Here is a 14,885-nt window from a genome sequence, read left to right on the forward strand (position 1 = left end):
AAATATTTTTGCATAAAGACTTATGATCACAATGAGTCCATGGCATTAAAAGTGAACTTGGACAAAGATTTCAGCAATTGGGAATTTGCAAGAAACTGGGCAGTCCAATCCACACAACAATCTTTTGATTTTCTTTGCCTTTTTTACATCTGCAAGATTGTCATGGCTGATTATAAACTAAAGCTTCATGTGGTCAAAATGAGACACTCTTTCATTGAATTGTCACTGAAAAATAAATTGAAGCTGATTTCTTTCAAAGATAAATAATTTCTTGTTGCTAACAGAAGATACTGTTTTTGGTAAAACAATGCAAATACACTTTAATTTGTATCTGAAAATTTACAGGATCCTTTTTCGTTGAGTTCTACATATTGGAAGATGTACCAAACGAAGTGTAAAACTTTCAAATTCTAAGTAATTAGATCACCAGGCCCTTCTTAAAACAAAATGCACCCTTATCATTTTCTCCTGTAAGATAAGCTCATGATATTTTAGTGATCTTTTCTTTCAGTGATTTTGCTCAATATCATGTCTCCTATGGCTACTATGATAGCCTTTGACATCAGTACCAAGAGACTGTATTGGCATTTATCCAGGTTTTGGGTAAGTAATTAGAGTCTCATTAATAATTAGATTAACTAGGACAAGATTCTGTTTTCTCAGGAAAGACACAGATTGAAAGTGCACACTAACTTTTTTTTAACTGTCTGAAAGCAAGTTAATGGAGACAGTAACATTTAAGGATGTTTTTCTTTACTGTACTATGAAACTTGATTTACAATGAAAGAAGGATGGATTTACTTGCAAGTTGCAAAGTTAACTTTTTTAAGTTATCAAGACTTTTTATGCTGTAGCTGGTACTCCATCATCCCAAATTCTTTTTTATTTGTGTGGTTGCAGTCTTACAGAGAATTAAGCCAGAATTGAGTTTGATAAATTCAACCAAAATCAGGACAAGTGAATTTATCATTGCTGCTGCCAAGAGATATGATGTACATGTGTGATGATAAGTTGCCATGCAAAAAAAAACTTTTTGAGCACACATTACACGATGTACTGTGGAAAAATCAGAAAGGGCTAAGAACAATAATACATTTTGCAACAAAACCAAAGAACTGCAGTTGCTGGAATGTCAAAAACAAAATCTCAGCAGGTCTGACAGCATCTGTGGAGAGAAAACAATTTTTGCTTTCTCTCCACAGATGCTGCCAGACCTGCTGAATTTTTCCAGCAATTTATGTTTTTGTTTGTAGCAAATTATTTCGTATCAGTAGAGAAAATAAATAAACTATGAAGCTGAATTTTCATGGGCAAGTGGAGCTAGGGTCTGAAGAGAGAAGACAAAAAAAAAGTAAAATCCTATCAGGTTACTCTCGTGCACTTTCCCAACTCCATGGAATTTATTTTTAAGTGAAATGGTGGTGAGACAAGTACATGACCATTTATGGCATGTAGCAAAGTAAGCTCATTGAAGTGTTAGGACACGTTCCTAAAACCAAATGGACTTTCCAGCCAGTGAAGTGTATTGATAAGACTGGGCAAATCATGAAAAAGAACTGGCCCCTTTGGCAGCTCAGCAAGGTCACATCCTATTTCCCTCAATCAGCAATGATTACCAGAGGTTCCACTTGAAGACTTATGCATTGGATGGAGAAGTTTGCCCTCCATGATAACAGCCTGGCAGTTGTAGTCCCATTTTTATTTCACACATTCAATGGTCTTCAAAAGGTAACTCTTGGTCCCCATCTGACATAGAACCTGCATTTCCTGGCAGGGCTGCAGATTTTCCACTGTTGCAGAGCCTCCAATTAGCCCTCCAGACTTGGAAGTTTGCCCATTGTCTTTAATTGAACAGAGCTCCTGGATGTGGTCGTTTAATTGACCACCTCTTACATAAGGTCAGGCAACATCCGAGGAACAGGAAAATCGACGTTTTGGGATGAAGGGCTTTTGCCCAAAATGTCTATTTTCCTGCTCATTGGATGCTGCCTGACCTGCTGTGCTTTTCCAGCACCACTCTAATCTTGACTCTAATCTCCAGCATCTGCAGTACCCACCTCCACCTCATACATAACCTCTCTCCAGAACCTTAAATGGTTTTCTGACCTACATTTCATCTTAACAATGGGATCAGGATCTAGAAATGATAATTCAGCTCCTAAGGTGTTAAGCTCATTATGATGTGCTATCACCAAATAATTGCATGAAATGTAATTAAGGTTTACAAAAGATTAAACACATTCACATAAGAACATAAAAAATAGGAAAACAAGTAGGCTATTTCACTCCTTGTGATTGCTCAGTCATTCAGTATGGTCATGGCTGATCTGATTGTAACCTTAGCTCTACTTTCCGACCTGAACTCTCCCCATCTACCCTGAAGCCACATTATCCTTGTAGATTTAATAAAAAAAACTCTAACCGGGCCTGTGTACTCAATGACCCAGCCTCCATTGCTTTCTGGCATAGCAAATGCCAAAAATTAACAAGCCTCGGAGAGGAGAAACTCCCAATTTCCTTGCCCATTCATCATAAATACACTTATTTTAAAACCATTACCCATAATACTGGATTCCAGCATGATAGGAACCATTTTCTCACTATTCACACTATCGAGCCCCCTCAAAGTGCTACATTTTTCCATGAAATTCCCTCTCATTATTCTAAATCCTAATGGCAACAGGGCCAACCTGCTCAACCTTCCCTTGTAAGACCACCCCTTTAGCTCAGGAATCAACCAGTGAACCTTCTTTGAACTCCCTCCAATGCAAGTATATCCCTCTGAAATTAAGGAGACTAACATTCTACAGCATAATCTGATCAATACCTTGTATGACTGTAGCAAGACTTCCCTACTTTTATACAATTATTTCTTTTGCCTACCTAATTGTTTGATGTAGCTGCATGCTAACATTTTCTGGTTCATATATTAATGACACCCAAATCACTTTACACCATAACAATCGTGCTTAATTTACATAATAGCTTACTTTGCTTCTTTCTCCATCAAAGTAAACAACTTCATATTTTCCCAGATTATCTGCCAAACTTTTGCCTGCTCACTTAATCAATTTATTTCCTCCTGTCAAATTTCTCTCCAGCTTAGCTTTGTATCACCATCAAATTCAGTGAGAAAACATTCTATCTTTTAGTCTAAGTCATTAATATAGATTTTAAATAGTTGATGCTTCCTAATACTGATACCTGCTCATACCTTCATTCCATTACTTTACTAATTGAAAATGACTTTGTTTCTGGTTGATTAGGTAATCGTCTATTCATGCTAATCTATTATCCCCAACACCATGAACTCTTAGATTTTATAGACACCTTCTCAATTGCTTTGCAGAAATCCAAATGCACAACATATACTCAGTTCTCTTCTAACAACCCTGGGTGTTTTCATCCTCAAAAAAGCCAATAGTTTTGTCAAACAAGATTCGATTTCCCTTTCACAAGACTGTGTAGATTTTGCTTGATGATGTTGTAATTTTCTAAATATTTTTGAGTGAATGGTGCCTTCCTTGATTTGATTGAGGACTGCTCGTTTTAGACTTTGAGACATGTCCATTTGATTGAAGCACCTGCATTGTGTTTATCACATACACTTCTGGCACAGTGTACAGATGGGACATTGACAAAGCATGGTGCCATACAGCAACATGATTCCCCCTTCAATGGTCACTGCTGAGAAGCCTGACAAGCTGCCTGGCTGTGTGTCTGAATTAAGGAGCAAGGTCAAACAAAAGTACTGAGAGTCTGTTAACTCTGTTTGAGGAGGAAAAGAGCAAAGCGGCTACACAAGGCCAAGCCAATGCTATGAACATCCAAACAGGTGTAAAGTGAGTGAGCTGTAAGAGCAAGTGAGCAGCTTTGAGGGGCAGTTTGGTCCAATTCATAAGCTGCTTGCCTGTCTAAACACAGTGTGCTTGCAGTAGCATTGCAATGAATGAAGTGCTGATCTACATCAAACTGCAGCATTAAAGTGTAGAAGCATACTGTTAGTGGATCACACATGTTCCATAAGGTGCAGTGACTCTGGTACATATCAGATGACAATGACTATGGATTTGGGGTGCATATGATCATGGCTCATGGAGTGTACCCTGAGTTGCTGGTGCAGTATGTCCAAAATGGAGATGTGGAAGGGCAAGTGACGAGTTAACTTGCCAGATACCCATTCTAACTTTTATGTAGGAATTTATTGGGGTCTTGTTTCTATCCCTTGTGTGGGAGAATGGGAATCTGAAGTTTATTAATATTAATGAGGTGAAATTATATAATAGATTATGTTAATAGACTTTAATCTCCATTAAATCCCTGGGGTGGGAGAGTCCAGAACTAGAAGGCATGGGTTTAGGGGAGTGGGGAAAGATATAAAAGGGACCTAAGGGACAACATTTTCATCCAGAGGGTGGTGCATGTATGGAATGAGCTGCCAGAGGAAGTGATGGTGGCTGGTACAATTACAACATTTAAAAGGCATCTGGACGGGTATATGAATAGTAAGGATTTAGAGGGATATGGCCAAGTGCTGGGAAATGGGACTAGATTAGGTTAGGATATCTGGTCAGCATGGACAAGTTGGAACAAAGGGTCTGTTTCCGTGCTGTACGTCTCTGACTTTAGGCTTATCGCCACCCACTAGGAAGAAATTTATCTCAAGGTCTGGGACATGATTAAAAATTGCACCTATTTGGCCTCAACATTGAGAAGGGCCTTGCTGGATATCTCATCCAATTTGCCCAAATTTATTGCCATAGGCTGCACCGTTTAAAACCTGAAAGTTTTTTTTATTTACTCGGGCATGAGTGCTGCTTGCTGAGTAGTGTTTATTGCCGGTTCCTAGATACCCTTGAGAAGGTAGCGATGACTGCCTTGAATAGTTGCAATGCATGTGCTATATGTTGACCCACAGTGCCATTAGAGAGGGAATTCCTGGATTTTGACCCAGTGAAGTAATGGTGATATATTTCCAAACCAGGATGGTGAGTAGTTTCAAGGAGAATTTTCAGATGGCCTCCTATGTATCTGCAGCTCTTGTCCTCCTAGATGGAAGTGGTCATGGATTTGGAAGGTGCTGTCTCAGGATCTTTGGTGAATTTCGGCAGTGCTTCTTGTAGTAGTACACTGCTGCTATTGAGCTTCGATGGGGGAGGGAGTGGATGCTTGTGATGTTTGGTGCCAATCAAGCAGGCTGCTTGCCTTTGGTAGGCTCAAAATGTCAACTCTCCTTCTCCTTGGATGCTGCCTGTCCTGCTGTGCTTTTCCAGCACCATACTTTTGACTCTGCTTGTCCTGGGTGGTGTCAAGCTTCATGAGTAGCATTGGAACTGCACTTGTCCAGGCAAGCAGGGAGTGTTCCATCATGCCTTGTAGGTGGTGGACAAGCTTTGAGGAGTCAGAAAGTGATTGTTTTTGGCCCAGTATTCCTACCCTCTGATATGCTTTTGTAGCTATGGTCTTTATGTCATGAATGAAATTAAGGTTCTGTTCAATGGTAATATCAAGGATGTCCATAGTGGGGGTTTAAGTGATGGTAACACCATTGAATATCAAGCAATGATGCTTAGATTGTCTCTCACTGAAGACCGTCATTGTTTGGCATTTGTGTGAAGTGCATGTTACTTGCCTCTTGATAGCCCAAGACTGGATACTATCCAGATCTTGTCAAAAGATAAATTACTTTAATCTTATGAGATACCTTGAGCACATGTTTAATATCAAAAGGCAGTCTAAGTATTTCAGCTTTCCATCTGATTCAATCACTCCTTGCTCTGCCAAGTCAAAATATCCAATGTCTATCATCAACCACTCCACTCCCTCTTTGTCTTCTCGGTATGAAGTTAAAAATCACACTCAAGGTTACAATCCAACAGGTTTACTTGGAAATACTAGCTTTCAAAGCGCTGCTTCTTCCTCAGGTGGTTGTGAAGCAGGATGATAAGACACTGAGTTTATAGCAGCTTTTCATCTCTTAGAATGGATTTGCTGGTTTTGGTTCTTTAATATGTAAATCCCAGAACTACTTTTATGTCACATTCTCAAGATAATTTAAGGTTTTAAAACAAAAGGTGACATCTCAGCTCAGACAATGCCTTAATGCTGTGAGTCAGGCCATTCTTGAGTCAGACTGGTTCTATTTCCAAAGTGGAATTTACAAATATTACAGTATATGGATTCAATGCCTGCATTGATTGCTTTCAAGTTCTGCATTTTTTGAGCAAAATAGAATTTATCTGCAAATAGAATTGTGTAAATACAAGTTCACCCCATAAACTTATATGTGTGTGCGTGTGCAGGAGAGAGAGTGTGTGTGAGTGCAAGTGAGAGAGTGTATGCTTGCATGTGTCAGTGTGATGGGGCATAACCCTGTGAGAGGATGCATGCATGGATGTGGGAGATATATGTGTGTGCATATGAGAGGGTCTGAAACCAACAAATACATTCTAAAAGATGAAAGGCTTAACAATCTAGGTTTGTTCAATGTATCATTGTATTACTGTAATCTTTTGTTATAAATTCTGTGCCTTATGGTGCAGCTTCACAACACCTGATGAAGAAGCAGTGCTTTGAAAGCTCATACTTCCAAATAAACCTGCTGGCCTATAACCTGGTGTTGTGAGCTTTTTAACTTTGTCCACCCGAGTCCAACACCAGTTCCTCCAATTCTAGATATGTTTATTACATTCCTCTTTTCCTCAGGTCGTGATTATCCAGCGAACACACAATTCCAAAGATTCCAGTATCCAAACCCTTTCAGTAGTTAAGACAGCTCAAGCAAAATTGTCCTTTTCTGTGGCGAATATATTTCTACTCCCCAACATTTCCTTGGAACAGAAAAGATCTGTACCTGGAAGAGTTCCTGACTTTATATCCCCATCTTTCTCAACAGAAGCTTTTCATCTGCTCTGAGAACTGCTAGAAATTGCAACCTGACACCTCAATAGGTTTCATTTTGATATCTGAACTGACATTCAATGACAATGTGATGTTACATGGGCAGTTCTCCAAATTGAAATGTTTACCATGATTTCACCAACTCTTATTTCACAACTGTTTTATTTTGAGTTAAAGAAACTAAAACATAAATATCTGGTCAAGTTTTGCATTCTTGATAATTTGATAATCTTCTGCCAGTTTATAAAATTTCGCTAATCTATCACCAGTTTTTTTTTTAGCATTGTATGTCTGTTCTTCAAATTTGGTGCTTTCCTTAATTTCTGCATTTAGATATGAATACAGAATCTTTCTCATAGTCTTTTTTTCTTGACAGAATATATTTTTATGTGATAGAATATCTTCTCAAGTGTTTGTCACTGCTTTCCTTTGCATTTTTTAAACTACTTTGACAGTCCTTTGTAGCCAAATTTGTCGTCATTCCTTTGTAATTATCTTCATTTAAGTTCAAGACACAAGTTTCGGCTGCACATTTCTTACCCTCAAATTGAATGTGAAATTCTATTGTGCTATGATCATTATTTACTTGAGGATCATTTATTCTAAGATCTTTATAAATCCTGTTTCATTACTCACTTCCAGGTGTAAATTAGCTGGCTGTGTAGCTGGGTCAGAAGACCATAAGACATAACAGAAATTAGGCCCATTGCATCTGCTCCACCATTCAAACAAGTTTTCAACCCCATTCTCCCAACTTCTCCCTGAAATGTTGATCCCATTAACAATCAAGAGCCAATCTATATTTGTCTTAAATATACTCAATGACCTGGCCACCACAGCCTTCTGTGGCAGTGAAGTCCATGTATTCACCACTCTCTGGCTGAAGAAATTTATTCTTATTTCTGTTCTAAAGGATCTTCCCTTTACTCTAAGGCTGTGCCCTTGGGTCCTAATCTCTCCTACTAATGGAAACATTTTCCCAATGTCCACTCTATCCAGGCCTTTCAATATTCTGTAAATTTCAATTAAATACCCCCTCATCCCTATAAACTCCATAGACTATAGAACTAGAGTCCTCAAACATTCCACATATGTTAAGCCTTTCATTCCTGGGATCATTCTCCTCTGGACTGATACATCCTTTCTGAGGAATGGGGCCCAAAATTACACTCAGTATCCTAAATGTGGATTAGTGGTGCTGGAAGAGCACAGCAGTTCAGGCAGCATCCAACGAGCAGCGAAATCGATGTTTCAGGCAAAAGCCCTTCATCAGGATTAAAGGCAGTGAGCCTGAAGCATGGAGAGATAAGCTAGAGGAGGGTGGGGGTGGGGAGAGAGCCTGAAGCATGGAGAAGCTTCACCCCCCCCCCCCCCCCCCCCCCCCCCCCGCCTCTCCAGTGCTACCTGTCCTTCCACCTACATTTGTATCATCGGCAAACATAGCCAAAATGCCCTCTGTTCCTTCCAAATATATTGTCTAAAGAAGTGCTCCAAGTACATCCACAAATTCACCCTCAAATTCATCCTCTGATCAACAAAAAGATTAAAATCACCCAAAATCATTGCATATCCATTAGGACAAACAATATTATTTATTGATTTGCACGTTGTTTTGCAGTGTAGCTACTGTTAAGCGACTTATAAACAACTTCTAGTGACTTATTGAGCACAGGAGTTGGGAGGTCATGTTGCGGCTGTACAGGAAATTGGCTTGGCAACTGTTGGAATATTGCATGCAATTCTGGTCTCCTTCCTATCAGAACGATGTTGTGAAACTTAACAGGGTTCAGAAAAGATTTCCAAGGATGTTGCCAGGTTTGGAGGATTTGAGCTCTTGGGAGAGGTTGAATAGGCTGGGGCTTTTTTTTTCTCTGGAGCATCGGAGGCTGAGGGATGACCTTATAGAGGTTTATAAAATTATGAGGGGCATGGATAGGATAAATAGACAATGTCTTTTGCCTGTGGTGGGGGAGACCAGAATTAGAGGGCATAGTTTTAGGGTGAGAGGAGAAAGATATAAAAGAGACCTAAGGGGCAATTTTTTTCACGCAGAGGGTGGTGCGTGTATGGAACGAGCTGCCAGAGGAAGTGGCGGACGCTAGTACAATTGCAACATTTAAAAGGCTTCTGGATGGATATATGAATAGGAAGGATTTGGGGGGGGGGATATGGGCCAGGTGCTGACAGGTGGGATGAGATTGAATTGGGATATCTGATCGGCATGTACGAGTTGGAATGTACGGTCTGCTTCTGTGCTCTACATCTCTGTGACTCTTTGACTTCTTTCCTTTGCTAGTTCTCATTTCCAGTTAATCAATTCTATATCTTGATCTTCCCAGTCAAGTAATTTCTTACTCCTGCACAAAATACATTCTTAATTCAAATAGTTGCTGCAATTCCTTTTTCTTTCACCCTATTTGTACAAAATATCAAATACTCTTGTTAATTCAGTTTCCAACTTTGGTCATTTTGCAACCGTGTCTCTCCCATGTCAGCTCCCATTATTTCAGTTTGTGCAGTCAATTTATCCCATTTCATTATCATTGCTACATCCATTTAGACTTTAATGTAGTAATTTAACTTTTTTCTCCAATCTGACTCTATGTGCTATTGCACTCTCCTGTTTGTACACTGTATCAATTTCTGTCACATGTTTTGGTTTCAATTTCCCACATCACCTCCCTGCATGATGGAGTTATTTTTAAACCCTGACTTCGATATTTTTAAACCCTGACTTCAGGTAAGTGATATAGTCTTTGCAACTGGGCTTCTTTGTTCGGAGATCAGTGTCTATCCCTCTAACCACAATTCACTTAGTATTGGAGTCCTTTTTGTACGCTCTATTTGACTGGCCAAATTTGGTACCACAGCACCATAGGCATTTTGCTTCATGAACAGCTGCAGTCCATTTGCTATAGATAGACCCACATTTCCATTAGGAGCACAGGAATTGGAGGATAGAGCAGATGAATGCATGGCTGAGGAGCTGGGGTATGGGAGAAAGATTCACATTTTTGGATCATTCGAAGCTGTTTTGGGGTAGAAGTGATCTGTACAAGAAGGACGGATTGCACCTAAATTGGAAGGGGACTAATATACAGGCAGGGAGATTTGCTAGAGATGCTCAGGAGGATATAAACTAGTAAGATGGGATGGGGGGGGTGGTGAGACCCAGGGAGATAGTGAGGAAAAGGATCAATCTGAGACTGCTCCAGTTGAGAACAGAAGCGAGTCAAACAGTCAGGGCAGGCAGAGACAAGGTAGAACTAATAAATTAAACTGCATTTCTTTCAATTTAAGGTGCCTAACAGGGAGGGCAGATAAACTTGGGACGTGGTTAGGCACATGGGACTGGGATATCATAGCAATTACAGAAACATGGCTCAGGAATGGGCAGGACTGGCAGCTTAATGTTCCAGGATACAGATGCTACAGGAAGGATAGAAAGGGAGGCAAGAAAGGAGGGGGAGTGGCATTTTTGAAAAGGGATAGCATTACAGCTGTGCTGAGGGAGGATATTTCTGGAAATCCAGGGAAGTTATTTGAGTGGAACTGAGAAATGAGAAAGGGATGATCACATTATTGAGGTAATATTACAGACCCCCTAATAGCGAGAGGGAAATTGAGAAACAAATTTGTAAGAAGATCTCAGCTATCTGTAAGAATAATAGAGTGGTTATGGTAGGGGATTTTAACTTTCCAAACATCGACTGGGACTGCCATAGTGTTAAAGGTTTAGATGGAGAGGAATTTAAGTGTGTACAAGGCAATTTTCTGATTCAGTATGTGGATGTACCTACTAGAAAAGGTGCAAAACTTGACCTACTCTTGGGAAATAAGGCAGGGCAGGTGACTGAGGTGTCAGTGGGGGAGCACTTTGGGGCCAGCGACCATAATTCCATTAGATTGAAACTAGTGATGGAAAAGGATAGACCAGATCTAAAAGTTGAAGTTCTAAATTGGAGAAAGGCCAATTTTGACGGTATTACGCAAGAACTTTCAAAAGCTGGTTGGAGGCAGATGTTCGCAGGTAAAGGGACGGCTGGAAAATGGGAAGCCTTCAGAAATGAGATAAAGAGAATAGAGAGAAAGTACAGTCCTGTTGTGAAAGGGAAGGCTGGTAGGTATAGCGAATGCTGGATGACGAAAGAAATTGAGGGTTTGGTTAAGAAAAAGCAGGAAGCATATGTAAGGTATAAACAGGATAGATCGAGTAAATCCTTAGAAGAGTAGAGAGGAAGTAGGAGTATACTTAGGAGGGAAATCAGGAGGGCAAAAAGGTGACATGAGATAGCTTTGGCAAAGAGTTAAGGAGAATCCAAAGGGTTTTTACAAATACATTAAGGACTAACAGGTAACTAGGGAGAGAATAGGGCCCCTCGAAGATCAGCAAAACAACCTTTCTGTGAAGCCGCACACAATGGGGGAGATACTAAACAAGTATTTTTCATCAGTATTTACTGTGGAAAGAGACATGGAAGATATAGAATGTAGGAAACTAAATGGTGACATCTTGAAAAATGTCCATATTACAGAGGAGGAAGTGCTGGATGTCTTGAAATGCACAAAAGTGAATAAATCCCCAGGTGTACACTAGAACTCTAGGAAGCTAGGGAAATGATTGCTGGGCCTCTTACTGAGATATTTGTATCATCGATAGTCACAGGTGATGTGCCAGAAGACTGGAGGTTGGCTAACATGGTGCCATTCTTTAAAAGGGGTGATAAGGATAAGCCAGGGAACTATATACCAGTGAGCCTGACATCAGTGTTTGGAAAGTTATTGGAAGGAATCCTGAGAGACAGGATACATATGTATTTGGAAAGGCAAGGACTGATTAGGAATAGTCAACATGGCTTTGTGTGTGAGAAATCATGTCTCACAAACTTGATTGAGTATTTTGAAAATGTAACAGCGGATTGATGAGGCTAGAGTGGTAGATTTGATCTATATGGACTTCAGTAAGGCATTCGACAAGGTTCCCCATGGGAGACTGATTAGCAAGGTTAGATCTCATGGACTACAGGGCGAACTAGCGATTTGGATAGAGAACTGGCTCAAAGGTAGAAGACAGAGGGTGGTGGTGGAGGGTTGTTCCCCAGACTGGATGCCTGTGACCAGTGGAGTGCCACAAGGATCAGTGCTGGGTCCACTACTTTTTGTCATTTATATAATTGATTTGGGTGCGAGCATAAGAAGTATAGTTAGTAAATTTGCAAATGACATGAAAATTGGAGGTGTAGTGGACAGCGAACAGGGTTACCCTCAGATTACAACAGGATCTTGATCAGATAGGCCAATGGGCTGAGAAGTGGCAGATGGAGTTTAATTCAGATAAATGTGAGGTGCTGCATTTTGGGAAGCAAATCTTAGCAGGACTTCTACACTTAATGGTAAGGTCCTAGGGAGTGTTGCTAAACAAAGAGACCTTGAAGTAGGGTTCATATCTCCTTGACAGTGGAGTCGCAGGTAGATAGGATAGTGAAGGTGGTGTTTGGTATGAGTATTGAGTGTAGAAGTTGGGAGGTCATGTTGCGGCTGTACAGGACATTGGTTAGGCAACTGTTGGAATATTACATGCAATTCTGGTCTCCTTCTTATTGGAAAGATGTTGTGAAGTGAAACTTGAAAAAGTTCAGAAAAGATTTACAAGCATGTTGTCAGGGTTGGAGGGATTGAGCTGTAGGAAGAGGCTGAACAGGCTGGAGCTGTTTTCCCTGGAGTGTCGGAGGATGAGGGGTGACCTTATAGAGGTTTACAGAATTATGAGGGGCATGGATAGGATAAATAGACAAAGTCCTTTCCCTGGGGTGGGGGAGTCCAGAACTAGAGGGCATAGGTTTAGAGTGAGGGGTGAAAGATATAAAAGAGAACTAAGGGGCAACTTTTTCACGCAGAGGGTGGTACCTGTATGGAATGAGCTGCCAGAGGGTGTGGTGGAGGCTGGTACAATTGCAACATTTAAGAGGCATTTGGATGGGTATGTGAATAGGAAGGGTTTGGAGGGATACGGGCCGGGTGCTGACAGGTGGGACTAGATTGGGTTGGGATATCTGATCGGCATGGACGGGTTGGACCAAAGGGTCTGTTTCCATACTGTACATTTCTGACTCTTAAGTTCCAGAATTTTGACCATGAGACACTGAAGAAACAGCCATATATTTCAAAGTTAGGAAGGTAAATGGCTCAGCAGGAAACTTTCAGGTATTACTGTTGCCATGTATTTGTTACCCTTATCCAACCAGATGGCAGTGTGTATAAGAAGCCTTGGTGAATTTCTGCTGTACATCTTGGAGTATAGTAGGGTTTCAAATTTAAATGTGGACGTAAATCCTTAACTTTGTTTTTGTCTCCATAGATGCTTCTTAACTTGCATTGTTTCTGTAGCATTTTCTGTTCTTATTTCAGATTTCCAGCATCTGTAGTGTTTTATTTTTGAACTTACAATGAACACTTCTTCATAATTTATTGTGTTATTGAATCAACTACAATGGAGATTGTTTTCCGGGTTCTAGAAATGTTTGTTTCTTTAAATCCTGCTACTGTCCTATTGCAATAATGACCCCACTTTGACTTGTATTCAAACCTTGGATAGTTTAAATAAGTGTCTGTTGTATCAAGTTTAGATTACCCTAATCCTAGAATTCGTTGTGATTTTGCAGTGTATTTTTATTGACTGGTTGAATGGATTGCTATCTTGTGGTGTGAAAATCCAGTCCAGGGTTTCTGCCTGATTTTGGCTGGGTCCCGAAGTTTTTTGCCATTTCCGTTCAGTTAAACTTTGTATAACTACAAACACATTAATGAAAAAAAACTTAATTTGGCACTCACTGAGAAGGGGGGACTCCCTTGTGTGAATTTATCTAAGGATCGTACTATTCTACTCATGAAATTGTGGAAAATCCGTCACACAAGTGGCGAGCTGATTTGGTGTCTCGAAATGCATTTTTGCCTAGTTTGTTAGACCTCTTAAAAGTAGTTTTCCTCGAAACAGTTATATGTTAAAGTGAAGCTGACAAACTTTTCTCAAAAAGTAATTACACCGTAACGAAAATTGCTGGCCATAGTTTCACTCCAAAAGTAAACAACGCTCTGACTAATTTTATGTTGTAAATGTGACGTCTTCTTTGGGAAACCACCACCGAGCAAGACAAGCAGTAGGGAACTCTGTGGTATCATTTCGTAGCTCCCCTGTCGCATTTAGAAGAAAGATTTTGATTGATGAATTGCTGACATCCTGAATCAACGAACACAGCAACATATCGTTAATTCAGCAACCAGAGAGCGAGCCGGGGACGCGTGATGAAGGAACACTGTGCTCTGACTTTGGGCTGCTCAACTAATATCGATATGGACACTGTGCAGCAGCTGAACCCTGACTACATGCCTATGTGCTTGTTTACAGAAGAATCCTACCAAAAGTTAGCCATGGAGACTCTGGAAGAATTAGATTGGTGTTTGGACCAACTTGAGACAATACAGACCTACCGGTCAGTCAGTGAGATGGCTTCCAACAAGGTAAGAAATTATTTCTATGTGATCATGCTTGCAATGTAAAGAATGCAAAATTGCCCGACTGCAATGTGTTCAGAAAAAGGCAGTTTAAACTTTTTTGTTATTTACGTCCTGGTTAGTTTATATTTTGCATAGGTTACATTTTCGTTGATCACTTTTTTTATAGACGCTTAATACAGATTTTATGTGAAAATCTTCATGTGTGAATCTAAAACCAAATCAAAGAACTGCTAAAAAGGAAATTTCTGGGCGATTGACTGGAAATTTCTAAAAGTTCCACGTACTGATCTCTGTTACCTGGCTGATGAGAGTTCCGGAGTTACGCTCCATAGCAGTATCCTGATGGATTGGAAAGATTGAACAAATGTCTATTATAAATACTTAATTCCTGTGAGTTAACTTTATTGTTACTATCTATAAAGATTTATTACTAGTAGAATAAAGAAACCATGTTTTATAATCCTCGTGCA

General features: G+C 40.1%; 1 protein-coding gene across 5 annotated transcripts in view; it reads left to right on the forward strand.

Annotated features, from left to right (window-relative positions):
• pde4ba (phosphodiesterase 4B, cAMP-specific a) overlaps positions 1-14,885 on the forward strand; it is a 629,295-nt gene that overhangs the window by 545,507 nt on the left and 68,903 nt on the right. For 4 of the 5 annotated variants that reach the window (XM_072574073.1, XM_072574075.1, XM_072574076.1 and 1 more), the window contains one exon: positions 14,306-14,418. In XM_072574073.1, the coding sequence (XP_072430174.1) occupies positions 14,306-14,418 (113 nt within the window). The remainder of the gene's footprint in view (positions 1-14,305; positions 14,419-14,885) is intronic. The other variant, XM_072574074.1, reaches the window with a different exon arrangement.

The sequence above is a fragment of the Chiloscyllium punctatum genome, chromosome 7 (assembly GCF_047496795.1).
Source record: "Chiloscyllium punctatum isolate Juve2018m chromosome 7, sChiPun1.3, whole genome shotgun sequence".
NCBI classification, from domain to species: Eukaryota; Metazoa; Chordata; class Chondrichthyes; order Orectolobiformes; family Hemiscylliidae; genus Chiloscyllium; species Chiloscyllium punctatum.